The sequence below is a fragment of the Chelonoidis abingdonii genome, chromosome 2 (genome assembly GCF_003597395.2).
Source record: "Chelonoidis abingdonii isolate Lonesome George chromosome 2, CheloAbing_2.0, whole genome shotgun sequence".
NCBI lineage: Eukaryota > Metazoa > Chordata > Testudines > Testudinidae > Chelonoidis > Chelonoidis abingdonii.
Genome location: NC_133770.1, coordinates 129,642,284 through 129,666,879, shown reverse-complemented (window position 1 = coordinate 129,666,879; position 24,596 = coordinate 129,642,284). Strand labels below are relative to the sequence as shown.

The window sequence follows — 24,596 nt, the reverse complement described above, 5'->3', positions numbered from 1 at the left end:
TCTGTAACCTATCATTTAAATCAGCTTCTGTACCAGATGAATGAAGGATAGCTAATGTGACGCCAATTTTTAAAAAGGGCTCCAGAGATGATCCCGGAAATTACAGACCAGTGAGCCTGACTTCAGTACTGGGCAAACTGGTTGAAACTGTAGAAAAGGACAAAATTGTCAGACACATAGATGAACATAATTTGTTGTGGAAGTGTCAGCATGTTTTCTGTAAAGGGAAATCATGCCTCAACGATCTACTAGAATTCTTTGAGGGGGTCAACCAGTATGTGGACAAGAGGGGGATACAGTGGACATAATGTTCTTAGATTTTCAGAAAGCCTCTGACGAGGTCCTTCACCAAAGGCTCTTAAAGCAAAGTAAGCAGTCATGGATAAGAGGGAAGGTCCTCTCATGGACTGGGTAACTGGTTAAAAGATAGGAAACAAAGGGTAGGAATAAATGGTCAGTTTTCAGAATGGAGAGAGGTAAATATGTCCTCAGGGGATCTGTACTGGGGGGCCAGTCCTATTCAACATATTCATAAATGATCTGGGGAAAAGGGTAAATAGTGAGGTGGCAAAATTTGCAGATGATACAAAACTACTCAAGATCGTTAAGTCTCAGGCAGACTGCAAAAAGCTACAAAAGGTTCTCACAAAACTGGGTGACTGGGCAACAAAATGGCAGATGAAATTCAGTGTTGATAAATGCAAAGTAATGCACATTGGAAAACATCATCTGAACTATACCTATAAAATGATGGGGTCTAAATAAGCTGTTACCATTCAAGAAAGAGATTTTGGAGTCATTGTGGATAGTTCTCTGAAAACATCCACTCCATGTGCAGCGACAGTGAAAAAAGTGAATAGAATGTTGGAAATCATTAAGAAAGGGATAGATAATAAGACAAAATATCATATTGCCACTATATAAATCCATGTCACACCACATCTTCAATACTGCATGCAGATGTGGTTGCCCCATCTCAAAAAAGATATATTGGAATTGGAAAAGGTTCAAAAAAGGGCAGAGATTAATAAAACTGGGACTTTTCAGCTTGTAAAAGAGACGACTAAGGTGGGGGATATAATAGAGGTCTATAAAATCGTGACTGGTGTGGAGAAAGTAAATAAGGAAGTGTTATTTACTCCTTCTCATAACACAAGAACTAAGGGTCACGAAATGAAATGAATAGGTAGCAGGTTTAAAACAAACAAAAGGAAGTATTTCTTCACACAACACATAGTCAACCTGTGGAACTCTTTGCCAGGGGATGTTGTGAAGGCCAAGACTATAACCGGGTTCAAAAAAGAACCAGATCAGTTCATGGAGAATAGGTCCATCAATGGCTATTAGCCAGGATGGGCAGGGATGGTGTCCTTAGCTTCTGTTGCCAGAAGCTGGGAATGAGCAACAGGGAATTGATCACTTGATGATTACCTGTCTATTCCCTCTGGGGCACCTGGCATTGGCCAGTGTTGGAAGACAGGATACTGGGCTAGATGGATGTTTGGTCTGACCAAGTATGGCCATTCTTATGTTATGTTCTTATTTTAAACAAACTAGGTAAGTGATCAACATGAATGCAAATTAAATGATGTCAACAAATGCAGATTGAGTTGTTTAAATTTTTCCTTCCATACACCTTACAAGATTCTAAATTAACTGTGTACTCCGGAAAGGGACCCTGGCATTGTTGTGGACAGCTCTGCTCATCAATGTGCAGCTGCAATCGAAAAAGCAAATAAGATTTTAAGATGCATAAGGAGTGGGATGGGATAGACAGTAAGACAGAGAATATTGTAATTAGGATGAGCAGACAGCAAGTGTGAAAAATTGGGATAGGAGGTGGGGGATAATAAGTGCCTATATAAGAAAAAGCCTCCAAAATCGGGACTGTTCCTATAAAATTGGGACATCTGGTCACCCTAACTGTCATGCCTTTATATGAAAGAATTATATTACCTCATCTGTAATATTGTGTTAAAGTACCGGTCACCCCATCTCAAAAAGGATATAAGTTCAAGGAACAGTGAAAAGGATGATTCAGGAGCATGGAAAAATTCTCATGTGAAGAGCTATTAAAAAATAAAGGATTTAGGATTAGGATGTGGGGACATGATAAAAATATATGAAATAATGAATGTTATAGAGAAGTGAGATCAAGAGCTTCTATTTTCCCTTTCTCACAACACATGACAAAGGAACATTTGATGCAGTTAAAGGTGACAAATTCAAAACTGCTTAAAGAAATACATTTCACATGATGTGTAATTAGACTGTGGAATTTATTGCCACAGGAAGTTATTCAGGCTAAGAATTTAGCAATATTCAAAAAAGGATTGGACATTTACATGAGTAACAAGAATAAGCAAAATTATAGTTAATGATAAAATTTTTGGAAAGGATATAAAATGTCATGCTCTAGGGCATAAGCCATTCTCTAAATACTAAAGACCAGGATAAGACCTAATATTGGGGCAGATTATCCCACATTCACCTACCATAGGGTTCTTACACAGTCCTCTGAGGCATCAAGTGCTGGCTACAGCTGGAGACAAGATACTGGACTAGATGGACCTCAGGTCTGACCCACTGTGGCAATGCCTATGTTCCTAACTATGAAAGACAAAATCTTTAGGTTTTAAAAAAGATTTCTACACAACATCATTCCTGAACAGTGTACAGTTTATTCCTGCATGTTTTGCAGAATCTGCCAGTGCCTGCTGTGCAGTGCTTAAGTGACATTGTACTGAATTGGGCAGTTCTGAATATTAAAAACAAACTGCACAAGCTTAATGTGATATGGAAGCTTCTACTCTTGTGGGCAACAGACTGTGCAATCCCTCCAGTAACTTTGTGTCAGGGTCCTTTCATCCCTTATTCCGTTTTTTCTCAGCTACTGCTGACCCAGCTTCCTGGGCCACTGTGGAGGCCACTATATCTCAGCACTAATTCTGCTGGTGACACCACTTAATTCTCAGTGGCTCCCCAGCATTTCCCAGCACCACAATGTGGCTGCACAGCTACCTCCCTGCTGGACTGCTGTCCAGTTCACAGCCTTAGTGAGATAATTGCATTAGACAAGCCTTTTCTTTAGGAATTTCTTTCTTGCTGACTGCCTGTTCAATACTAACTCTCTTCAGAACATTTTTCCCAGAATGCCTTTCTGGAGTTGGCCCTTTAAATTTGATAGAGCCAGGCAGGTGGAGCCTAAAAATGCCCATTTTCCTACTAGCTGCTGCTTGGTGCATCTCCACCTCTCCCATCCTATAAGCATTAATAGCTTCTGTTTATGGCGTGTTTTCCCTCAGTTTTTTTCTTTCTAACACCTGAAAGGAAGGCACACTTCACATACTTTCCGAAACAAGAAGGAACCTGTTTTCTCAGTTTTAGGTTCCTTTTCCATCCCAAATAGAGATATTAAGTCCACATTTTAATTTTCACTTTTGTTGCTGGTGTATTAATTTGTACCCACAAGGATGGAGTGTTAAACACCATCTAGGTAATTTAGGCATTTTATCTTTCATGTTGACCATCCAGATTACCAGATGGTCAATCAATAATAAAAATTCTCATCCTAAAAGGCAGTAATATAACCCCTCAATAGCCCATTTGATAGGTAAATAGATTAAGGCCACAAAGGACCATTATGATCATCTAATCAGACTTCCTACATAACACCAAGTGATTTCTGCATCAAATCCATAACTTCTGGTTGAGCTACAGCATGTTTTTTATGAAGACATTCAGTCTTGATTTAAAGACTTCAAGTAACTAAGAATCCACCACATACCAATACAAGTTGTTCCAATATGTTAATTGCCATCATTTAAAAAAATATATACCTTATTTCTAGTCTGAATTCATCTAGCTTTGGCTTCCAGACATAGGATCTTGTGCTTTTGTCTGTCAGCAGTCAGAAGATTTTCATAGATGCGTAACTTCCAAGGCCGGAAGAGACCACTGCAATCATGTATAATACCGACCACAGAACTTCCCCAAATTATTCCTTTTTGAACCAGAGCATATCTTTTTTAAAAAATTCACCCTCGATTTAAAAATTGCCAGTGATGGTGAATCTGCCATGAACCTTGGTAAATTGTTCCAATGACTAATTATCCTCACTGTTAAAAATGTATGCCTTATTTGTAATCTGAATTTGTCCAGCTGAATTTGTCTAGACTGTGATCAAGACATCTCTTAACCTCCTCTTGGATACAATAAATAGCTTAGTTTCTTTAATGTCTCACTGTGAGGCAAATTTTCCAACCTCAAAGCATTCCTGTAATTTCTGCACACTTTCCAATTTGTCAACTGCTTTTTAAACTGTTGACATCAGAATTGGTCAGGGTATTCTAGCAATGGTGTCAATAAGGCTGAATAAAGTAGCAATAAAATTCCTTACTTCCACTTGATATAGTCCTACTTATACATCCAAGGATTGCATTTGCTCTTTGCCACCACATAGCAGTGGGAGCTCATGTTCAGTTGGTAATCCACCAGGACCCTTTCAGAGTCACTGCTTTCCAAAATATAATCCACCAGCCAGTTAAGGTGATCTGCATTCTTGGTATTAACTTATTTGGGTCAACTGCCATGCACTCCTAGAAGTGCTAGTGGGAAGTAAGGAAGGGAGGAGATACTCTTTTTCTTAGGGAGTTGTTTCACAATAGTATCAAAGGCAGGAATTCTCAAACTGGGGGTTGGGACCCCTCAAGGAGTCACAAGGTTATTACATGGGGGGTCGCGAGCTGTCAGCCTCCACCCCAAACCCCGCTTTGCCTCCAACATTTATTATAGTGTTAAATATATAAAAACACGTTTTTAATTTAAAAGGGGGGTCGCACTCAGAGACTTGCTGTGTGAAAGGGGTCACCAGTAAAAAAGTTTGAGAACCACTGATCTAAGGTAAATTACCCCAGGTAAATTATCATAATATAGCATATAGCAGTCCCTAATGAACTTCATGGAATCCCCTTCTTTTTTCCTTTCCCTGGAAATAGGAAGCTCTACTTTGGGTAATTTTTCTTTTTAGATCTCAAAACCCTTTACAAGGGAAGATAAACATCATTATCACCATTTTTCAGATTTGGAAACTGGGTCATAAAGAGGTAAAGGCCAACATTTTCAAAAGTGGCTTCTGATTTTGACTGCTAAACTGAGACCCATTGGGCTGGATTTTCAGAAGTACCAGTCACCCACACAAATCCAGTTGAACTCAATGTGTGCGTAACTATTCAGCATTCTAAAAAAAACAGGCCTAAGGAGTCCCAGAATGCCTCAAATATTATAGATTTTAAGAGAAAAAACAATATATCCCATCAAAACTGAAAGTGTTTGCAAATAGAAACCTTTACTTCCATTTAGGCACGTCCCCCGCCTTGATACCATATTTTTAAGACTTGGCAGCTTTACAATGGCAGCTGGGGCGCTGTCCCACTCACATAAAAGGAGAAAATATATGTGATAGTTTATCTTCATCCTGATCATAGGTACTGACTTTGAGGCTGGAGCATCCACAGAAAACACAGTGAGTGCTCAGCACCCACCAGGCCCCCGCTGATCAGCTGTTCAGCAGGCCTTGACGATCAGCTCCTCCCCTTCCCCTAGTGCCTCCAATCTGCTGCTGGGAAGTAGGGGAGGAGGAATAGCTCAGTGGTTTGAGCATTAACCTGCTAAACCCAGGATTGTGAGCTCAATCCTTGAGGGGGCTGTTTAGGGATATGGGGCAAAAATCTGTTGGATGATTTAACTGGAGATTAGTCCTGCTTTGAGCACAAGCTAGGACTAGATGATATCCTGAAGTCCCTTCCAAGCCTGATGTTCTATAATTTGACAGGGGCAGGAAGGTGGAGTGGGGGCAGAAAGAAGCAGAGCAAGAGTGGGGCCTTGGGGAACAGGGTGGAGTGGGGTTGGAGCACTTCTGGGAAAAGCTGGAAGTGGGCACCTGTAATCCTGATTCTTTGCACCATTCACAGCTGTTAAGGCAATCAGTAGCTCAATCAGATCCACCCCCAAGCAATCTAGTAGACAGTCACAAAAGAGGACTGAAGGACACTTTCAAAAATGGCTATTATTAAGTAGCATGTGTGTGGTTAAAACAAGTTATAGTACTCAACACTCCAAAATACAGTTGCTATGACTATCTAAGTGAACCTTACACATAAAAGCCACATTTTAAAATGCCTTCAGTTTGCCTTCTCTCCTTTCAGGAATAAATGATGTTACACTTTAAAAGAAACAGTTCTGAGGCACAAACAGAAAAACCTTGAGAAGTTTTACAATACATCAGAGGGAAACTCAGCTTACACTCAGTCATCCTATGGATGAAATCAATTCACACCTGTTCTTACTTTTTGAAGGCACCATGCCATAACATGATATCTTTGATCTTTTTGCTTTTCTTGATAATTACAAGCAGTGTGAAATCAGAAGCAGTCACACAATTATTGAAACAATGCATGTTTTTAAGAGTATTTTTCCTGGCATGCTTTTGGGAAATTTGATTCAAACTTATAGGATAATTCAATTATAGGATAATTCAAACTTATAGGATAATTATATTATATTGATAATTATATTGATATTTGCCTGAATCTTGTTTTTACCAATTTATAGTTTACTGTGGCATTGGAAAGTTCTGAGAAGTACAATTGGGGCATTTTACTTTGCATTTGTGCATGTGATTGAACAGTCTCTGAATGTGCTTTGTAAATCACTGCAGTGGAGTGAATTTCCTGAATTTGCTACCTTTGCTTTTAGGTTTAACAAGGATATTGAGTTCATGATTGGACACAAACCCAACATTTTCTGGCAGGCCACATGGAGAGTCATAAGTCCTCTCATTATGATAGTTATCTTCTTCTTTTACTTTGTGGTGAAAGTCAATGAAGAACTGATCTATATCGTTTGGGATCCTAATTATGTAAGTATATAATCTCAAAACAGATATCTTGAATTTTTTATGTATTCCTCCTTTTTTCTGCACCTGTACTAATTACATCCATCTTCCCCACATTGCCTGTTCAACAATGTTCTCATGAATACTGTGCTACAATGCATAAAATGGAATATAAAAAATTAAATGTTAGACCTTAGAACTTGCTATTCTAAATTCAGCCACAAATTAATAGGAATTGCTAGATGATGACTGTCTTAGTAAGGATCCTGCTGAGAGACAGGATCACAGGCTGAAGGCTGTGAACTTAGTCTTTTACAGAGTAGGGATTGCATAACAGTTTGAAATGTAGAGAACTGTCACTGTTAATAAAAGACTAGTGGGTCAGATTCTGAACCCATTTATAGCCATGAAAATCCATAAGAGCTGCAATGTGGTTGTGATGGGTCTTACCAGTGTGCAACCTGGAACTGGGGTACAACTGACCTTATTAACTGGCTTACTAACCTGGGCTCCCTCTCCCACTGTGATATTGTGACAAGCTGCAAACGTCTCCAGGTACAGCACTTACACAGACAGCCGTGGGCAGGGACACACCCAGCTGAGTTACATGAATGCTTCTTCCACCCACTCATGAACTAACAATAGGGAGGCTCCAGCCAATTCCTCACTACTCCCTGGCCGTTCACCACTGAGCTGTACTGTCTGGCTCTGGTCAGAAGCCTGGTCTGTAAATTTATAACCCAGTCCGCCCCTCCCTCAAAGTAAAGAGGACATGCACCAGCTTTTGTATCTGAGCATATTTCCCAAGCACTTCAAACAAAATGCACTGTTTTAGGTAAAATATAAAATGGATTCATTAATTAGAGAAAGATAAGTTTTAAGGGATGATAAGTGGTAGGCATAAAGGACAGAGATGGTTACCGAAGAAAATAAAAATAAGTGCACAATCTAAGTTCTATATACTAAAGAGAATGCGAATCAAGCAATATGTCACCCTGATAGATAATACAGGCAGGTTACAGATGTTCAGTACACAGGATAGAATTCTCCTTCAGCCTGGGACCACCTCCCGAGTTCAAGAGTTTTTGTCCTTCAGATGTGTTTCCAGGTGTTGAGTTGTGGGGGAAATGAGGTCCAGTGATGATGTCACTTCTTTTTTATAGCTTCTTCCAGCTTGACATGGATCAAGCAGTCTCCACTGTCTATATGCTCTGAGAAGTCTCCATTGTATGCAGTTCCTAGGATAGTTGTGAGTGTGGACTCACGTTAATGGGCCATCAGGAGCATCTGGCTGCTCCATTATTGTACCTGAAAGGCTGCTGGTGGGTGTTCCCAACCTCACAACACATTTCAGTAACACAAACAGTAAAACTTTATCATAGAATATCAGGGTTGGAAGGACCTCAGGAGGTCATCTAGTCCAACTCCCTGTTCAAAACAGGACCAATCCCCAGGCAGATTTTTACCCCAGATCCTTAAATGGCCCCCTCAAGGCTTGCATGCACAATCCTGGGTTTAACAGGCCAATGTTCAAACCACTGAGCTATTCCCCACCCCCCTGTCAACTTTATAACTTAACATACAATGATAGCATATACAATACAGCAGGATTTTAATGTTCAACAGATTAAGACTTTTAAAACGATACTTCACAAGGCAAACTTTGTACAAAATATATCATAACTATCTGATGGGGGTGAATATGAAGGTCCCGGGGTGCTGCTTTAAGGCACAGTGTGCCACAGTGGTTATTAGGATTTTCACTTGTGTAACTAGAATCAGAATCTACCTCTGTAGTCTCTGGGTCAGTCTTGTATTTATTATACATAAATATTTTCTCCCAGAGAAAGGTTTACAAGGTACTGTGTATGGACAAATGAATTTTACATGAGCTCCATCAAGGAATCTAGTTGCCTTATGCCACACTGTGTACTATTTTTGCACTATGTTTTATATAAAAAACCTCAGCTCAGATTCAGCAAATGTCTTGCAATGCAGTTTCAACTTGTTATGCAAGTTTTGGTTGAACAGGCTGAGGTACATGTGCAACCAACATTACAGGAAAGACAATAAATTAAAAATAATTGTAACTGTGCCCCCCAAGGTATTTTAACATCCTCTCACTACATTTCCATCTCCCCCACCCAGGCATTTAATTGCCCCTTCACTCATTCCCACCGCTGGGCATTTTACCTTACCCTCCAATACACACTCTCTCCTCACATGAGGGCATTTCACTTTAAGTTCCCCTCAAAGCATTGCTTTTTGTTTTCCCTCCCCCGTTACCTTTAGAAACCTCAGAGGGGGTAGCAATGTGAGTCTCTTCTTAGTGTCCTCCCTCCCACTTCAGGAGACCAGTGGTAAAAGCAAGAGCAGGAGTTGCAGAGCCAAGATAAGCATCTGTTCCCTGCCTTCTCAGCACAGTCCCATCTGTTTCTGGCTCCTCTTGCCTCACAATGCTCAGGCCAAGAAGAAGATGAAGATACTGGTCCAACTCCCCACTTAAGAGTCTTGCACAACTCAAAAATGCTCTGAAACTCTATCCCCTGCCCCTAAGTGAATCATCTCCAGAGTCTTTCCATCTCTTTTACCCTCTTTCACAATGTTTGCCAGCTCCCCACACCCCTACAGTTAGCCTCTGGGACACAGGTCTCACCTTTTACCTCAGCAGACTTCTGGGGCAGCTCCATCACCTCTCTTCTTGCTTTCCTCAGGGAAATGCTACCTTCCATCTTGTCTTCAAGGGGTCTGCCAAAGGGCGCCACAGCCACCTCCTCCTTGCATCTGCAAAGAGCACCAAAATATTCAGGGACAGGACACAGCCTCCTGGCCCTACGGGAAGATTGAATGGCATTGCAGCCAGTAGTTCCACTGCCACAGATGGAGTTTGTCTAGCTTCAGCCCTATTCAAAGAGTCTCTTATTTGTGAGCTCCTAGGGGAGAAGCCACTTTGGGAGGGGATGTGAGAGGAAAGTCTGGGCAAAAAAATTATTACAAACTCTCCAGCATTCAAAATTCTTGTGTTAGTCCCAAAAACATTTGTTTTTGTTACTTAGTTTGTTTTAAAATAAGTTTGGGGTTCTTTTTATTTATCTTTTGGTTTTTAAGCCTTCAGGGTACACATTTTCAAGCTTTTCTCTAGCTAGAAAGTATCAGAGTGGTAGCCATGTTATTATGGATTTGTAAAAGCAGCAAAGAGTCCTGTGGCACCTTATAGACTAACAGACGTTTTGGAGCATGAGCTTTCATGGGTGAATACCCACTTCATCGGATGCATTCACCCACGACTGCTCATGCTCCAAAATGTCTGTTAGTCTATAAGGTGCCACAGGACTCTTTGCTGCTTCTAGCTAGAAAGTTATTTTTAAAAAAGAAAATAAGAAAATGGAAATTCTCACTTAATCACATGAATCCATGAATCCAGGAATTGAAGCTTTAAGACAAATACCTAATATCATGGGACTCATGAGTTTGCAGTACTACAGAAGACATTTGAGAGTGTCAGGGAGTTGAAAGGGGAAAGCCTTGCACAAAAGCCACTTGTTGGGGAAATCCTTTGGAATTGGCAGGACTCCAGCAAATATAAAACTCCACCCCTGAGCACCTTGCTTCTTCCTACTCTCTGAGCCACCTCTCAGAGCTACCACCCTCAGCAATGAAACATTTGAAACCCGACAATGCTAAACTCAGAACATACACAAAACCCTATGGGCTCAGAAAACCAAGCCGCATCTACTGCACTAAAAAATAGGTTGATAGAATTTGTAGTAACAAAGAAGTCACTGTAGTCTAGTGCATAGATCAGCTGACACCACCAGTAAACTCCTATGGTCTAGCCCCAGCTATGCCACAATGACTTAATCTGTGAATTTGGACAGATCACTCAATCTCGCCTCTTTTTCTCATTATCTGAAACACTTACTGTACCTATCTTACAGTGATGTTGTGAAGATTACTTAGTCAATGTGCATACAGTGCTTTTAAGACATTAAATGCTAAATAGTATTATTGTGGCACTCAGTTAAATTATAAAAACTATTTTTTAAAAATCTTGTTTTATATATTTTAATGCGTCAACTACAAATATTTCCTTATCCTTTCAGAGTTAAAATACTGTTATGGAGGAATTAATGTTATGGTTCTGGGTTTTCTCTGTATTACTGTTTAATATATCTAGTAATGGGGACAAACAACCTAACTAGTTTTAGGATGGATCTTGATATATTTATGAATGGGATTATATAACAGGGTTGTTTGCATTATCTGGGAACTCAACTCAGTAACCAAGGAGAGTCCCTTCCAGGACTATATTCCTGTGTTGAATATATTTATATATTTTGCCCACTACAAGTCCTTGAAACTTGATTGTTTATTCTCACAGGATCAGTTCCCCAAATCAGACAGAGTTGGATATCCTGACTGGGTGTATGCCATCATTGTGATCTTGGCTGGAGTGCCTTGTTTGGTCATCCCTGTCTTTGCCATCTACAGAGTCATCAGAAATTGCTGTCAAGAACAAGATGGACATCAGGGCCTTGTCATCTCAGTTTCTGAACCCTCTGTGAATGGAGACCTGAAGAATCATGTATAAAAACATATTTCAAAGAGATTGAAAAAAGACCTTGTTAGTGAGGGAAGGAAAAACAAACCAAAAAATTTAAATGAAATCCATAGTTAGTTCCATTGTCATAAAGGGGCAATGATGTGAGGTTCCCAGGGAAACAATGAAACTAAGTGAATCCTATAGTAACTGATTTCAAGCAGAACAACTAATGTGAACACTAATTTTATGCTGACTTGTGTCTTGCACATTCAATTGTTTTTAACCACATATATCACTGTGTTGCACAGAGTCACAAATACTTTTCCTGAAGCAAAAGTTTTAAATATTTAATTATTAAAACATTTCTAAGTATGAAAAAGATTTCTTGATTTATTTATACCATCTGGATATTTCACTAACTTCCTCTTTGCTTTCTAATTGCCAGCAGATAGTTCTTTCCCTGGCTGACAACATAGGAGAGTAGCAGCAGCAGCTCAGGGAATGACACAATCTTCCTTCTTTAGCTCCTATTTAACAAACAGTAGAAGAAGAAGTGGTCTCACACACATACTCATTGTCCAAGACTCCCTTGGTGGCAGGGGGAGCTGATGGGGGACAAGTTAGGGTTGCCAACCCTCCCAGTTTTGCCGGAAGTCTCCCGGAGGCTACTAAAGCTAAACTGGGAGATTATAGGCACTAAAAGTCCAGTGGCACAGTGGGGCTAAGGCAGGTCTCCCTGTCTGCCCTGGATCCACGCCACTCTCGAAAGCAGCTGGCATGTCCCTATGACCCTGGGGGGAGACAGGAGGCTCCAAGCGCTGCCCCGGCCCTCCCCAGCACCAACTCCGCAGCTCCCAGCACTGAACTTCCTGTTAACCTCCTACCAGGCCAGCTACAACAAACAAGACCACAACTTAATACTAAGATAAAGTTATGGCACCATCTATTGGTGAATGTGCTGGCTACATTAATCATTACAATTTATCCCTCAAGTTAAATAAGGATTTAAAACAGTAACTCCTAGGAACCACACAAGCTTCAGTGTAAGTCTGCCGGCTCAAGTCTTATATTTAACAATGGAGCTATTGCTCATAGCTGGATCTAGATTATTAGCAATTTGGAAGGTTTATATCCTCCAGGTTAGGCATAGCTGTTGTGGACAGACTCTGCATTGAAGACTGCAGTGTGCTGAGGTCCTGAAAACACTCTGGCAATTCTTCCTGCAAACTTGTTTCCCACTCTAAGGAACAGAAATCTGCTGGGGTACCTCAAATCCTGTTCTGCATCCCTCTGGGACAGTTGATGAGCATCCTCCTTGTTTACTCTCCATTTTCTTTGAATAAATCTGTTCATCAGGTTTCAATGGACTACAGAAAGGCAGTGGCAAATCTGCCAATGGGCCCACAGGGCCCATGCCCAGGAGTCCCAGCCAATTGGAGGGCCCCAGAAAAATGGGCTCCCCAGAAGAAATCTGCCATGGGGCAGTGGAAGCCTGGAGTCCTGGCAGAAGCCATGGGTGGGGCAGGGCAGGGGAAGCCCCAGTGTCCCAACCCCAGTCTCTGGCAGAAGCTCCTGGCAGGCAGATGGGGCTAGGGAAGCTCCAGTGCCCTGACCCTGGTCCTCGGCACAAGTGCTGGGTGGGCAGGTAAAGCAGTAGAACCGCCAGCGCCCCAACCCTGCTCCCCTTCAGAAGTTCCAGGCAGCAGGGGAAGCCCCAGCGCCCTGACCCCAGCTCTGGCCCCAGGACTGCAGGAGCTCTAACTCCCTGCTGTGGCCCCAGGGCCATGGCAGGAGGACAGAGCTTCTCCAGTCTTGGGGCTGCAGTAGGGGATGGCAGAAAGGAGCAAATGGGTTGCAGGGCCGTGGTGTGTGTGAGGAGGGGCAGAATGGGGTGGGACTGTGGGTGGGACAGGATGGGGCCACGGGATAAGGGTCAGAAAGGGCTGGTGTTGTGGGCTGGGCCACAGGTGGAAGGGGTGGAATGGGGGTAGAACCACAGGCAGAAGAGGTGGGATGGGTCCCTCCATTTGCTCTGGCCCAAGACAGGAAACCTTAATCTGCCTCTGCAGAAAGGCTAGCTCTTCCTTTTTCTAGGAGCAAGAATACATTATTTAGTGTCTTAATTACTGTATAAAGGAGTACGTCTGGGATATTTTCCGGACTGCCTTTTCCAGTTGCATAACCACATTTTCTCGCCTTCCTGGAGGGGAATTTAATGTTCTTCTTTCCTGGCATCTTGTGTGGCATGCTCACTTCTGGCTCATTTATTCCGCTACCTTCTGGATTGATATAAGAATCTGACATGTCACACACCTGTGTAGGTGCAGGAACAAGCAAGGGCCTGTTGCCTGAACATCACCACAGGGAAGCATATTTTGCAGAGTCCAAGAATAATCTTATAGGGATAGTAATAGCTAGCTGAATGCTATCTAGTTTTATACACAAAGATGACAAAACATTGCTTTGTATCCCAGTCTTGCTGGACTCAAAGCATGAAACCAATGGTGCAGTTTACTCTCTCCACTTCCCCATTACTTGCAAGTGGACAATGCTGGTCCTCATATGGTTACCTGGAGTTGTTGGCAAACCTCATGTAGTAACTGTGATTCAAATTCCTTCCTCTGATCACTGTATATACAAGTTGGAGGGCCAAACTGCTATGCTACATGGTTCATTAATGCATTTGTAACTGTATCATTCCTTGTATCTTTCAATGACTGCACCATCACATACATTACCAGCAGCTATCGATCGCCACTTGGTGTTTCTGGCACCGGTCAGAGCGTGTGCCTCATAGGTTGGGGCATTTCCCCTAAAGGAGTCCTGCCTCTCCTTGCGGCAGCTTTCCTTTCTGGACAGGCAAGACAGGCAAGTACCAAGTCCTTAACATCTGCAGCCATGCCCAGTCAAAACAATCTGCCAAAAATACCCTGCTCAGTTATACCGCAAGTGGACTTCCGTTTCATGATCATGAAGGCACTCTGTACTGTTCTCTGTATGCTGGCTGGCAAGACAATTCTTTTACTTTCATGCACCAGTAATTTGGTCGCCAGATCAAAGGATAATCATTTCTGGTACTGTGTTGGACCTCCCCAGTCTTGGTCTCCTTTGATAGATCTGTTGGCGCACCGAACATAACTTAGGCTCCTTAGATTGTTCTTGCCAGATGTCCTCACAAGACCAGGCTGAATTTAGTCTTGCCGCCCCTCACTTAGCTGAGAGCATCCACAACCACATTTTGCTTTCTAGGTTTATGGTGAATTGTGAATGTACATTCAGATAGTTTGTGAATCCATTTCCACAGGTGTCCTTCTGGGAATGGGCAACAGGGAATGGATCACTTGACGATTACCTGTTCTGTTCATTCCCTCTGAAGCACCTGGCATTGGCTACTCTCAGAAGACAGGCTGCGTGCCACTCTTTCTCCTGTTTCAAAAAGGCCAATCCCTCCTCATAGCAGTTGTGTAAATGTTTGCATAACTCTCTATAGGAACCACAGTCTGCATTGGCAAGCTGCTAGTAAAAGGTTTTGGGATTGCCATCCAAAACCACTACTAGGTATTGTACTGCTTTCTCATCTACCAACTCATTCACAGAGAGCAACAGCTCAGTCTGTCAGCTACTCACAGATTCCAAACTCATCTGCGTGACCATAAACTACTTCTCAGGCAAAAGACCTTTTGCCATTTTGAAGTTGCTGCCACTAGTTGTTATACTCACTTATAGAATCACAGGGATGTATTGGGACACAGCAAGCATCAATTCCAGCACACAGAGTCAGGACACAGCTTCCTGCGAACCTCTACCTACCCTACTACCCAGGTCAAATACAACAACATAACAATACAAGACTTAACACTAAGATAAAGATACTGCACCATTTATTGATGAAGCTGTAGGAATCATTAAAGTATTAAGCACCAGAATACTCAGGGCTCACACTGTAAGTCTCATTTATCCAGGCATCCCCTTTCTCCACATATATCACTTTGCATATTTTTCAAAGAAAAGATCAAGTCTAAGCTGATCCATCCCCTGACTTTCCATCATAACAAAGATAGCCCATTGCAAAAAAGCAGCCAAGTGAGTTAGTGTGTGGAGAAATGTAACTACTTGAATTACTAAATTCTCACAAGTCCTTACTTGTAAGATAGACACTAAATGGACTTGTAAGATAGACATTAAAATGAGGGAGGTTAATTTTCTTATTTAAAGGAAAATAATTTCAGTTGGCATTCCTGCATAGAAATGATCCCCTCAGTTTCATATATTCCACAGCCAGAAGAGGCCATTGTGAATATGTTGGTTAAGAGAATCTTAACCAATTAACCTGATAGAGATGTCCCACTCTAAACTGGAAGAAATTAGGATATGACATAGAAGATGCCAAAGAAAGTGATAAAGTTCCTGACCCAGAAGTTGTAATGTGGTTGGCTGTGAATGCAGCTACTCTTTGAATCAGTCAAAGGATGAAGTGACTGTATCCTACATAGTCAGTAGAGGAATAGAAGAGTTGTTGTAGTTTAATTAACACTGAACTATTCTACAGTAGTGGACCAGGACTTTTCATCTTAAGCTACTGCTGCTGCAATGTTTTGACTAAAGCTTTTTAAACAACATATGAGCAGGGGGAATTAATTCTGGAGCCCGTAAAATTTGATGAGCTCTTGCACCGTGGCCAGAGTTTTAAAGGATTTAAATATTGCTTAGCTCAGCATTGCAAGGCATAAGTGACTTAGGAACCTAAGTCTCAGTGAAAATGAATTGGACTTAGGCTCCGAGTACATCAATTTCTTTTGAAAATGTGATTTAAGCTCCTAGACAAATTGAGACTGGAAATAATGTGTAATTTTTTAATAGTGAAGGTAATTTAAATCAAGAATGGATGTTTCTCTAAAAGACATGCTTTTAGATCAAACAGGAATTATCTGAAGGAAGTATGTGTTATACAGGACATCAGATGAGAAGATCACAGTAATCCCTTCTGGCTTTATAATCTATAAGCATGGAAAACATCAAGTGACTTGATCACAGACTACAATACTTGTGCATGAGGAAGAGATTTCTGATAGTACACAGCTCTTTAATATAGCAGGAAAGGGCATAAATGAGATCCAGAGCATGGAAGCTGAAGCTGGACAAAGTCAGACTAGAAATAAAGTGCAAAGTTTTTACAGTGATGTGACACTTTCTCAGGGTGTCCTGGACTGTGGGTCACCATGCTACCTTCCTGTCTCCAGTGAGAGGGAGTCTTTCTTGTGGTGGCTGGATGTCAGCTCCCTGATATTGCCAGCCCTTCAGCCATTAAAGCACTCTCCTCTATGCTATGCCAGTTTCTACTTTGTCTTGCAGTTAAACACTTAATGAACCCCAGTCCTGAATGTCTCAGAAGTGTTCCCCTCCCATCCCAAGTGTCCAGCCCTGTTGCAGGACACTCACAAAGTTACCAGGTTTGCTACTCCCACAGGCATAGTAATACAACAACTTGTGTGATTCGGCTGAGTATCAGCTTCAATAAGGACATAGCACTGTAATCTATTTATGGTGAAAACCAATGTAAGTCTGTTAACAAAGGTAAAGATTTTAAGGGGAAGTGAGCAAGGGTAATAAGAACAATGGGTTACAAATAAAACGAGAGTATAACATGCTTTTACTAAAAAGCTAAAACTCAACTTTAGCAGGCTAAAAAATCTCTCACCTAAATTTTTCTGCAGAGCTTGCTGGTTTTCAATCAAACCAGGATCAAAAAGGGTTCATGAATCATTCCACATTGCCAAAGATGTTCCCCATTAAAATGGATATGAAAATGTCCTTTTGCTTCTCCTTATATTTCCTAGAGGTCATTGTCTTTGTTTCCAGAGTCAGGATGACCCTGCCCCCTGGGTCTCAGATTCCAGTGTGCTTTCCTCTGTTGAATTCACATCCCCCTTTTGAGTTCCTCTGCAAATGTTGATTTCCTCCATTGTATCGACGTATAATGCTTAATTTATACATGAATCTAAGCAGAAAGGTAAATCAACACTCCTTTGTCTAGGAACAACTTGTTTGTCAACTCTGGCTGGGACACAGATCCTAAAATGTATTCAATATATATATACAACTTTTAACATGTTACCTGTGCATACATCACATAGCAATTATGAATCACTATGACATAAGCTTCCATTAGACATCTACTCCTGGGGGAATTCTGTGCCACTGTGCATTTGCAGAATTTATGTCCACCACAGATTTCTTTGTTTCCCTGCAGAAAAATGACTTTCTGATGGGGAAGCAAAGGGACACCACACGAGCAGTCATATGACCCTCCCCAGGGCATCCAGTAGAGAGGTAAATCACTCTGGGGCAGGGGGGCGGGACTGGAAAAGACCTGGCTGATGCATCCTACCTGGCTCATCTGCTAGTTCCAGTTGGGCTGGGGAGGACAGGACTTCCTCTTTCCCTGCATGGCATCCAGGACAGTGTCAGACCCACCTCCAGATTTCTCCCCCAGTTGTAGGAAGCTCTGAAAACTCCTCCTTCCTTCATCACTCCTCAGCTGCATAAGGAAGGATCACTGTACAGAGACCTGCTCCCCCATCCACCCAACACCCATGCATCCAGATCTTCTCATACCCAGACCCTCCTGCTGAGTCTTATCCCTCCACACACCCAGAACCCCTCCGACAAGCCCCACTCCCCCTACACCTGAACCACTCCAATGGGCCATCTGCACCCAGATCCCCATCCTACCGAGACCCAACCAGCTGCACCTGAATCCCCACCCCACTGAGCCACACTTCCCAGTATCTGGACACCCCACCACTGAGGTCACCAGCATCTGAACTCCCTCCCCCAAGCTCTATCCCCTCCACACTCAGACCCCCCACCCCCCACTGAGCCCCAACCATCTTCACCTAGACCCCTCTGCAAATTCCCATTACTGTTGCACAAAGACCCCCCCAATAAACCGCTGTGCATCCAGATCCCCACCGCACCCAGATTGCCCCACACAGAACCCTCTCAATCTACCCCTGGATCCCCCTACACTAAATCCCTCCAAGCTTGGAGCCTGCCTTGCTGAGCCTGCCTGCCCATACCTCGTGCACATGAGGTGTTTCTGGGGTAGGCCCAGTCCTTCCCCTGCATTAGGGTTGGGTGCAACCTTACCACTGAGTTTCTGTCCTGGGGGGAGCTGCACAGTGATCTCCCACCTCTGTGCAGCTAAAGGCTTGTGTACCTCAATATCATGCTAGAGCCTCCACATTTATTTGACAAATAAAATTTGCAGAATTTTGCAAATTTTTAAAATATTGTGCATGGAATTTTTAAATGTTTTTGGTGCAGAATTATTAATTTTTTGGTGCAGAATGCCCTCATACGTATGCTCACAGGACCCTTTATGAAAACAGTGTGTTTGTTTGTCAGGGCAGATAGGAGTTGCTGTTTCAGAACAGTGAACCATTAACCAATTGGCACTGAGGGGTTTTTCAGGTCCCAAGTGAATCGCCCATTGAAACAACTTACCCAAGGATGTGGTAGATCAGTTAATGGCTTTAAATCAAGACAAGACAGCTTTTAAAAAAAAATGCCAAACTCAAAGAGAAGTATGTGCTTGATGCAGAAAATACTGAGTGTTTTGGGTCTGTATTATGCATTATAAAATGAGCTGGTTATAATAATAATTCTGTCCTGCCTTAAAAATATATTAATTTACTGCATATTGCTACTAATATGTAAATCATTAAAGAAACTGTATTTACACATGCAAAGAAGCAAGTGTCAGAAGAGTTTGCAAAAAGAAAAATAGCAGTTAGAAAATAATTAATGTCATATTAGTTTGCTTAATTAAGGTATTCTAATTTGTTTACACCTTGTTCTCATGAATCTAAGACAATTTTGTTAGAGGAAGGGTTCATGAGAAAAGGTGTTGTGCACTAGTACCAACAGGCATTATATATAAAAACCTGTATATGCAGCGTTGTCCTGAGAGCTTCTGAATGAGGCTTTGATCCCTAAACCCTTTAGCACCCATCAGCTCTTAACCAGGAGGCAGGGCTACTCAGGAAGACCAAGGCATTAAAAAGCCTACTTCTAAGCGACCAGAGGAGCTAATTAACAGGAGCGGCTAACAGGGGAGTTCTGAGGTGGCTTAGGAGCTTAAGATATATCATTTTTCAAGCACGTTGCTCCACACAAAATGTCTAGAGGAGGCCCACATTGTTACTTTTAGCCTAGTGCTCTTACTTGAGTGGTGGAAGGTCCAGGTTCAATACTCTCCTCTGCCTGAGATGGAGAAAGGATTTCAACAGTGGTCTCCAACCCACCTCAGGCAACTGAGCAAACCACTGAGCTATGGGATAGTTCAAGAGTTACTGGGTTAGCAAGAGAGTGATTCTGTTACATGGTGGGTAGGGCACCAACCTGGGAAGTGAGACCCCTCAGGGTCTAGTCCCCCTGTTTCAATGGCTCTTCAATTATTTATACACCGTGGAACAGCTTCACCGGGAGAGACTGAAGGAGCCACACACCAGAATATCCTACTGGGTTAATTACCACCTCCCACCAGATTTTCAATGGGACCAGATAGGGACCCTTCCCATGAAATAGGCAAGTGAATGCCTATCTTCCCTGGATCACTCAGATCTTAGGTGAGAGATAGGATCCATGTGCCTTGAATGAGGCAGCAGGTACTTAGGTGCTAAGGGAACTTTTACAGCAGAAAGGAGTTATGTGAATAGTGGTGGAGGTGGCTAAACCTCAGAATTAGGTGACTAAATCAAGGATTAAGGCACCTAAATACCTTTGTGAATCCCACAGTAGGTCTCACACTTCCCAGGGAGTTCCCTAATCACTGGGATATAGAGTCAATTGCTCCCTCTCTGGCCCTATGAATGTTTGTTCATTTATACAGTGGAACATCTTCAGCAGGGGAGCTTTTCCCCTTCTATCAGATAGAATACCCAATAGCTCAATGGTTAGGGCATTCATTAGAGATGTGGGAGACTGGGGCTGGCACTTAAACCCAGATCTCACATGTCTCACTTGAGTATTGGGTATTCTAGGGGACAACTCTGCCCCCAGTAATTTTTTGAAGAGGCTCAGTTTGGTAATGTTACTCATGTTTATTATTAATCTATACAAATAATGTATAGGGGAGAAACAAACAAAATAGCCTCCCTCAGTAGAGTGCATTAACTGACAAAAGTACTTAATTTCATTTTTCCTTACATTTATTTTAATTTCCTTTTCTTCCACAAGATATCATCAGTCAACCCTTTTAACTGAGTGATGGAAACAAAGTAAGCTTCCTACCAAGGCTGGGGGTGGCTTTTTCTGATCAAAGCTGTTTAGGATTATTTTTAAGAAACACTTTTTAAAATATTTTATTATATCAATGTGAGCTGAATGTTGCAAGATATTTTTTGTTTTCAGATGACAAAACTTTCGTAAAGTATCTGAGAACCCTAAGGTTTAATAGGAATCTACGAACAAAACAAACAGTTTTACACTGAGTTACCAATTAACAGTAACTCTCTGCGTTCTACAAATAAAGAAGGAAATTACAAAGAACGGGCCAGGGAGATAGCTCCATCTACATATTCATCATTCCCAGTTTTGGTTTTAAATTGCAAATCCTTACACTCATACATTTTGGGTAATGTAAAGTGATGAAAGCTCCACCTCTTTTCCAGTAATCTTCAGACTCTCCTCATATAAAACTTGTAGAAGAGCCAGGCTTTGAAGTATATAAAGTTTTTTCCCCCATTCGTTAAACAGCAAGACAAAAGAATACCACACTTTGTAAGGATGTTAAATGCTCAGCCATTGGATATCTCTGAAGTTCTTAAAGAAGATGACAGACCAAAGTGGGACAATAAATTCCAGTATATTTTAAGCTGTGTTGGATTTGCAGTAGGCCTGGGAAATGTGTGGAGATTTCCATACTTGTGTCAAATATATGGAGGAGGTAAGAGCAAGTTGGGATCTTTCATGAAATTAAACACACAATATTAATTTAACTATATATATAAAGCATGAATGGGCAGGGAAAATATGTTAATAAATCTAATATTATATTTTTGCTTTTTTAATGTAATCTTTTCCATAAAGTAAAATAGCTTTCTCACTGTGTGAAAGTGGTATTTTAAAAAGATACATTGGTTTAGGAAATGTCCACAATGCTTTATAATAATCATGAATTAGGAAAAATCAGTGTTAAAACTTTTCACTATCATCATAAAATAAGGTGTTTTTAGTGGGGTAATACAGGGATTTTGTTTTGACCCAATGTTATTCAATACCTTTCTCAATAATCTGTGTAAAGCTGATGCTTTGGGTTGATAATCATCATCATCAGCAAATCAAACCTGGGACTTCTGGATCTTAACACATGAGCCACTACTACCTGAGCTGAAAGACTCAGCTATCCTGTGCTAAGGCTGATAAGGCTCATCAATGTCTGTGTGATTTAGTCTGCACCAGACGGGAATACAGTGCCACAGTGAGTGGACATGGCTTACATCTGGTAAATGTATAAAATCTATGCCAGTACAGTTTGCACATGACACAAAACATGGAGTGTTAAATGAGCAATCAGGATTGTATGGCAAACTAAGTCTAGTTGAATAATTAGTAATAATACAAGATCAGACATCTGAGAACCAAGAATGTAGGTCACACTTATAGGATGCAGGTACTTTGGAAACAAGTAGCTCAGAAAGCTATTTAGGTGGCATGGTGGATAACCAAGTGAACATAAGCTTCTGGTGCAATGTAATGTTTAAGAGTATGAACACTTGTAAGTATAAGCAGAGAACTATCAAGCAGATGTAGGGAGGTGTTATTACGACTAAATTGAGCATTTTGAGACCATTTTTTGAAATGGTATGATCACCTTTAAAAAAGTAAGCTGAAAAATTTGAAAGGATGCAAAAAATGAGCTACAAAAATGTTTCAAGGTCTGGAAAACCTGCCTTACAGTGGGAGACTTAAAAAGGTCAATACATTAGCTCACAGAGAAGGTTAAGAGGTAACTTATTGATGATTTATAAGCAAGTACTAGGTGCGATGGCTAGAAGCTGAAACTAGACAAATTTAGATTAAAATAATTTTTTTCACAGTAAGACTTGTTAGCCATTGGGGATGTGGTGGAGTCTCTGTGATTTGAAGTCTTTAAATTGTCTAGATATCTTTCTAAAAATATATGCTCTGGCTCAACCAAAAGTTATGGGCTTGATCCAAGAATCATAGCGATAGCCTGTGTCATGCAGGAGGTCAAACTATGTAACCTATCGATTTAATCAGTCTCTGACACAGATGACTGGAGGATTGCTAATGTAACACTGATTTCTAAAAAAGGCTCAAGAGGCAACTCTGGCAATTACAGACTGGTAAAGCTAACTTCAATACCCAGAAAAAGTAGTTGAAACCATAGTAAAGAACAGAAATATCAGATACATCAATGAACACTATATGTTGAGGAAGAGTCAACATGCCTTTTGTAAGGGGAATTTTGCTTCATCAATCTATTAGAATTCTCTGAGGGGATCAACCAACATGTGGACAAGGGTGATCCAGTGGATATAGTGTACTTGGACTTTCAGAAAGCCTTTGACAAGGTCCCACACCAAAGACTTGTAAGCAAATTAAGCTGTTATGATAAGAGGGAAGGTTCTCTCATGGATCGATAACTTGTTAAAAGGTAGGAAACAAAGGATACTAATAAATGTTCAGTTTTCACAGTGGAGAGAAGTAAATAGTGGGGTCCCCCAAAGATCTGTCCTGGGACCAGTGCTGGTCAACATATTAATAAATGATCTTGAAAAAAGAATGAACAGTGAGATGCAAAATTTGCAGACCAATACAAAATTACTCAAGATGATTAGGTCCAAAGCTGACTGCGAAGAGTTAAAAAGGGATCTCACAAAACCAGATTATTGGGCCACAAAATGGCGAATGAAATTCAATACCGATGAGTGCAAAGTAATGTACATTGGAAAACATAATCCCAACTATAAATACAAAATGTTGGTGTCTAAATTAGCTCTTATCACTCAAAAAAGAGCTCTTGGGGTCATTGTGGATAGTTCTCTGAAAACGTCTGCTGAATGTACAGCAGCAGTCAAAAAAGCTAACAGAATGTTAAGAAATATTAGGAAAAGGACAGATAATGAAACAGAAAATATCATATTGCCACTATATAAATCCATGGTATGCCCATACCTTGACAAGTTCTGGTCACCCCATCTCAAAAAAGATATTTTAGAATTGAAGAAGGTACAGAGAAGGTCAACTACAGTGATTGGGGTATGGAATAGCTTCTATATAAGGAGATTAAAAAGAGTGGGATTGTTCTGCCTAGAAACTAAGGGGGGATATGACAGAGGTCTATAAAATTATGAATGATAAGGAGAAAGTGAATAGGAAAATGTTATTTTGCCCTGCATATAACACAAGAACCGGGGGCATCCAATTAAACTAATAGGCAGCAGATTTAAAACTAACATAAGGAAGTGTTTCTTCACACAACACACAGTCAACCTGTGGAACTTGTTGCTAGGGGATGTTGTGAAGGACAAATATATGACTGGGTTCCAAAAAGAATTAGATAAGTTCATGGAGAATAGGTGCATCAGTAGCTATTAGCCAAGATGGTCAAGGACACAGCCCTATGCTCTGTGTGTCTCTAAACCTCTGATTGCCAGAAGCTGGGACTAGATAACAAGGGATGGATCACTGAATAATTGCCTTGACCTGTTCATTTCCTCTGAAGCATCTGGCAAGGGGCACTATTGGAAGACAGGATACTGTGCTAGATGAACCATTGATCTGACACAGTATGGCCGTTCTTACATTTTTATGTCCTTAAAAATCTATTAATCTTAGTTATTTTAGTATTTAAAAATGAACCAGAATATTATTTTCCCAAGTTTACAATAGTAGTACTTAGCAATAACATTTAAAAATCACTGGTGTGGCAGTGATTGAATAATTTTTTCTCTAATAAAGCATATCCTGCCATGGACTCTTGTTAGCCTCTGGCTTGGGATTTTCCCTGAATGGGACTCAGACTCCTGGCGAACTCTTTGGGCTTGGTTCCATCTCAGTTATGGGGAGAATCAAATGATTCTAGACTCATCCACTTGTACACCAAAATGTATCATCTGTTAGAGTACA

At 41.1% G+C, this 24,596-nt stretch overlaps 2 protein-coding genes across 2 annotated transcripts in view; both read left to right on the top strand.

Moving 5' to 3' along the window:
• Positions 1–11,486, top strand: part of LOC116817009 (sodium-dependent neutral amino acid transporter B(0)AT1) — an 81,554-nt gene extending 70,068 nt beyond the window's left edge. Inside the window, exons 11-12 of the mRNA XM_032766725.1 lie at positions 6,757–6,919; positions 11,277–11,486. Coding sequence (XP_032622616.1) covers positions 6,757–6,919; positions 11,277–11,486 — 373 coding nt within the window. The remainder of the gene's footprint in view (positions 1–6,756; positions 6,920–11,276) is intronic.
• A 9,741-nt stretch (positions 11,487–21,227) lies between these two features.
• LOC116817010 (sodium-dependent neutral amino acid transporter B(0)AT3-like) overlaps positions 21,228–24,596 on the top strand; it is a 62,131-nt gene continuing 58,762 nt past the window's right edge. Inside the window, exon 1 of the mRNA XM_032766726.1 lies at positions 21,228–21,387. Coding sequence (XP_032622617.1) covers positions 21,228–21,387 — 160 coding nt within the window. The remainder of the gene's footprint in view (positions 21,388–24,596) is intronic.